Source organism: Penaeus vannamei, unplaced genomic scaffold (genome assembly GCF_042767895.1).
Source record: "Penaeus vannamei isolate JL-2024 unplaced genomic scaffold, ASM4276789v1 unanchor636, whole genome shotgun sequence".
NCBI classification, from domain to species: domain Eukaryota; kingdom Metazoa; phylum Arthropoda; class Malacostraca; order Decapoda; family Penaeidae; genus Penaeus; species Penaeus vannamei.
This window is the reverse complement of record NW_027213640.1, coordinates 75,001-80,000: the sequence shown is the minus strand read 5'-3', so window position 1 is coordinate 80,000 and position 5,000 is coordinate 75,001. Positions and strand designations below refer to the sequence as shown.

The following is a 5,000-nucleotide window of genomic DNA, read 5'->3' as shown; positions in this document are numbered from 1 at the left end:
CCTTTTTGTGTTCCTTATAATCCTGGGATTTTCCCTTTTATTGAGGTAAGTAAGGAATGTTATTATTGATTAATGATGAATAGCTGAAGGATACTAGTGATAATGATGATAATAATAATGATAGTAGCAATGATATGATAAAGATATAAAGATAATGATGATGTCAGTAATAATGATGATGATAATGATAGTGATAAGAGTAATAATGAATATATTTAAACCAATAATGATAATAACTGTATAAAAAATAAATAATAGTAATAATAATAATAATAATAATAACAATAATGATGGCGATGATGATAATAAAAATAATCATAATGAGAATAATGATGATGACAACAATGATAATGATGATGAATAATAATGATAATAACAACAACAATAAAATGTTCCCACGATTCACTCGAGCCCCTCACCTGTCTCCCTTCCAGGTGCCGATCTCCGCAGCACACCTGTACGATGCTGTAATGATGTATGCTAAAGTATTGCACGAGACGCTAGCCAACCCCTACGCTGACCCTGCCAACGGTACACACATTCTCTCGCTGATTAAGAACAGATCCTTTCCCTCCATTCAGGGCTTTAAGGTGAGGAATCCCGTGTTATTTTTGTATACTGGGGCAGTCAGTGTACAAGATGATGGTATTACAGTGTGAGATTACGTGCAGTTTGTAGGCGTTTAGGGTATTTATGATATTTTCATAGGGTGGGTATGTAGGTAGCGAAGGTATTTTGGTATAATATTGTGAAGTATATTTGATAGGTACTGTATAGTACTCTTTTCGTAATAACTATATCTACTGATAGAGATGATGATGAGGATGTCTTCTTTGCACAATTAGATGAGGAATATGCAGATAATTCACAACAAAGCGTAAATACATGTAGCATAATGTCCTAACCTTTGTCCTAACAGAGAAATGATTAATCTAACAAGTAATTTTCAAAATAAAAAAATGTTATAATCCCTCTCTTGTAGTGAGAAAAGAGAACGAGATCAAACATGTACGCTTTGATGATTTTCCAACAACTACATGATGAATACAGAAAAAAATAGACGTAAAATGCTTTTAAGCTTTTCCTTATCACATGAGGGATACATAGCCCGCGAACATATAATGACATCTTAGAAGATAGATAGTTGGATCTGATACAAATACTCTGTTTTCCTAACAAGAAAGATAACTCAAACAATGACGCCATAATGATATGTATTGATAAAGAATAATCAATTTATCAGATATATTCCAAGACTCTCCCTCACAAGACACCAATGTAACATTAATAGGAAACGAAAACCAAAAATCCAAGCCCTCTAACACGCGCTATTCATCCCTCTCCCGCCGTCATCCTATCAGCTCCACATGGACGAGAACGCTGATGCTGAAGGTTCCTATTCCCTGCTGGCCATCCGTCAGCTGAGTTCAGACCACACCCCCCCTATGGGCTGGCACAAGGTCGGCCACTTCCACTTCCACGACCACAGAACCGGCTCTCACGACATGGACAATCTGCCGGTGAGTTATTGTTTGTTTTTATTTGTTTGTTTGTTTTTTGTTTGGTTGATTGTGGTCCGAATGCATGGAGTAGGTAGAGGGTAGGAAGGGCATCCGGTTTCCCTAAAGAAGAAAATTAAGAAATAAGAAAAAGGAAGATAGAGGTTATAAAAAGAGGGGGCGGCACATGTGTTGGCCAATATTCCGGTGAATTTTCTAATGGTTTTATTTGGCTGTTTGTGACCCGAGTGCCTGGAGAGGGTAGGGGCAGGTAGGGCATCCGGTTTCCCTAAAGAAAAGAAAAAAAAGAGAGAGAGAGAAAAAAAAATAAAGTTTTAAAAAAGGAGGGGGCATGGGTAAGGCAATCAGCCAGTGAGTTTTCTGTTGATTTTATTGGGTTGATTGGAGCCCGGATGCACAGGGAGGGTTGAGGGCTGGAAGGACATCCGGGTTCTCACTCTCTCTCTCTCTCTCTCTCTAAAAAAAGCAATAATGATAATAATAACAATAAAAAATAAAAGGACGGGGATTCACATGGACAATGTATCGATAGATTTCTGATGGCCGGATGCATGGGGAGGGTTGGCTGCAAGAAGGGCACACGGTTGGCATTCCCCTTAAAGGGAAAAAGAATCTTGCACAGATAGAAAAGTGAATATTTCATGTCAAAGGCTACATGGGGGATATGTAGTCAGAAGAAGGAAGGAAGGGAAGGGAAGGAGAAAATAATGATAAAAGCAGGAATAAAAAATAAAGTAGTAGAGAGAGCGACAGAGAGAGAGGGAGAGAGAGAGAGAGAGAGAGAGAGAGAGAGAGAGAGAGAGAGAGAGAGAGAGAGAGAGAGAGAGAGAGAGAGAGAGAGAGAGAGAGAGAGAGAGAGAGAGAGAGAGACAGATTTAAAGATTGAGGATTAAAAGATATATATATATATATATATATATATATATATATATATATATATATATATATATATATATATATATATATATGTATGTATATATATATGTGTGTGTGTGTGTATGTGTGTGTGTGTGTGTGTGTTTGTGTGTATTTATATATATTTTATATATATATAGATAGATAGATAGATAGATAGATAGATAGATAGTTAAGATAGATACATAGATCGAGATAGATAGATAGATAGAGAGAGAGAGAGAGAGAGAGAGAGAGAGAGAGAGAGAGAGAGAGAGAGAGAGAGAGAGAGAGAAAGAGAGAAAAAGGAGAAAAAGCGGAGATAGATAGATAGATAAATAGATAGATATAAAGAGAGGCAGAGAGAGAGAGAAAGAGGGAGAGAAAGAAAGAGAAAGAGGGGAGAGACAGAGAGAGAGAGAGAGAGAGAGAGAGAGGAGAGGAGAAAAAGGAAGCGGAGATAGCTAAGATAGGTAGATAGAAAGATGGATAGAGAGAGAGAGAGGGAGGGAGGGAGGGAGGGAGGGAGAGGGAGAGGGAGAGAGAGGAGAGGAGAGGGAGAGAGAGAGAAGAGAGAGAGAGAGAGAGAGAGAGAGAGAGAGAGAGAGAGAGAGAGAGAGAGAGAGAGAGAGAGAGAGAGAGAGAGAGAGAGAGAGAGAGAGAGAGAGAGAAAGGGGAAGAGAAAAGAGGAGTGACAGAGAAATAAAACAAAGCAAGAGAGAGAGAAGATAAAGAAAAACATAATATAAAAAAAAAAGCAAGAGAGAAGAGGCAGATTGGCTCTAATTTGATCCAGCAATTGCAGATAATGATTCCTTGTTTCGTTGCCTGTACTTCTAATCTCTCCATTAAAATGACCTGTGATTATAGGCCTTTGTTCCCTAATTTCATGATTATGCCTAACTGGCAACCCAACATAGCTTTTGATTCTTTTTGTTAACTAATTTCTGGCTCTTGTTTCGTATTCCATTGATAGAAATGTAATTAAAAAGGGTATGAATGAGAATTAATACGTTTATAGAGTTTCGTAGTTATATCTGTGTCAGAATTATGTAATTTGTAATTTTGATGAAGATTATTATTGAAGCCCATAAATTATTTTTCTTCTTATTATTATTATTATTTTTTTTTGCGAATTTGTTAATTTTCTTTCGTGCGTAGAGAGAGAGAGAGGGAGGAGAGAAAGAAGAGATATGAATAGCTAGATAGATAGAGAGAGAGAGAGAGAGAGAGAGAGAGAGAGAGAGAGAGAGAGAGAGAGAGAGAGAGAGAGAGAGAGAGAGAGAGAGAGAGAGAGAGAGAGAGAGAGAGAGAGAGAGGAGAAAAGAAGCGGAGATAGATAGATAGATAGATAGATGGACAGAGAGAAAGAGAGAGAGAGAGAAAAAAGGGAGAAGGAGATAGATAGATAGAGAGAGAGAGAGAGAGAGAGAGAGAGAGAGAGAGAGAGAGGAGAGAGAGAGAGAGAGAGAGAGAGAGAGAGAGAGAGAGAGAGAGAGAGAGAGAGAGAGAGAGAGAGAGAGAGAGAGAGAGAGAGAGAGAGAGAGAGAGAAAGGAAAGGGGAAGAGAAATTGAAAGAGAAAGAGGAGTGACAGAGAAATAAAACAAAGCAAGAGAGAGAGAAGATAAAGAAAACATAATATAAAAAGAAAAAGCGAGAGAGAAGAGGCAGATTGGCTTCAATTTGATCCAGCAATTGCAGATAATGATTCCTTGTTTCGCTCTTTGCCTGTACGGCCTAATCTCCATTAAAATGACCTGTGATTATAGGCCTTTGTTCTCTAATTTCATGATTATGCCTAACTGGCAACCCAACATAGCTTTTGATTCTTTTTGTTAACTAATTTCTGGCTCTTGTTTCGTATTCCATTGATAGAAATGTAATTAAAAAGGGTATGAATGAGAATTAATACGTTTATAGAGTTTCGTAGTTATATCTGTGTCAGAATTATGTGATTTGTAATTTTGATGAAGGTTATTATTGAAGCCCATAAATTATTATTTATTATTATTGTTATTTTTTGCGAATTTGTTCATTTTCTTTCGTGCGTATTCTAAATATTCTAAATTTCATGAATTGTTTTTAGATAAATTGATATTTGTTTTCATTCTTTTCATTTTTCATTTTATTAAGCTGTTTATTCATGCTTTTATTGGATATATATATTATTGTCTCCGGTTTTTGATGATTCTATGATAATCAGTCGCAAATACGCACACACATACACACACGCAAAAAACACTCACTCACACACACACACACACACACACACACACACACACACACACACACACACACACACACACACACACACACACACACACACACACAGACACACACACACACACACACACGCACGCACACACACACACAACCCCAACCATACAACCATACAAACGCACATACGACACCTCACAGAACCCAAAGATGACGCTACTGTTGATAATACAGTACATGCTAGCAATTCTACTTACAATTTACTTACAATTTCAATCACTTAGAAGCCTTTGCGGGCGTGTGTCCCAGATCCGCGCCCCTCATACCGCCGCCCACGCCCTTCTCTCGGAGGGTCTCTCGAAGCATTC

At 37.8% G+C, this 5,000-nt stretch overlaps 1 protein-coding gene across 1 annotated transcript in view; it reads left to right on the top strand.

Moving 5' to 3' along the window:
- LOC113824967 (guanylate cyclase 32E) overlaps positions 1–5,000 on the top strand; it is a gene marked incomplete at its 5' end in the record, with an annotated part of 113,496 nt that overhangs the window by 44,829 nt on the left and 63,667 nt on the right. The window contains 3 exon segments of the mRNA XM_070119770.1: positions 1–45; positions 435–590; positions 1,362–1,520. The exon segment at positions 1–45 is cut by the window's left edge and continues 40 nt beyond it. Coding sequence (XP_069975871.1) covers positions 1–45; positions 435–590; positions 1,362–1,520 — 360 coding nt within the window.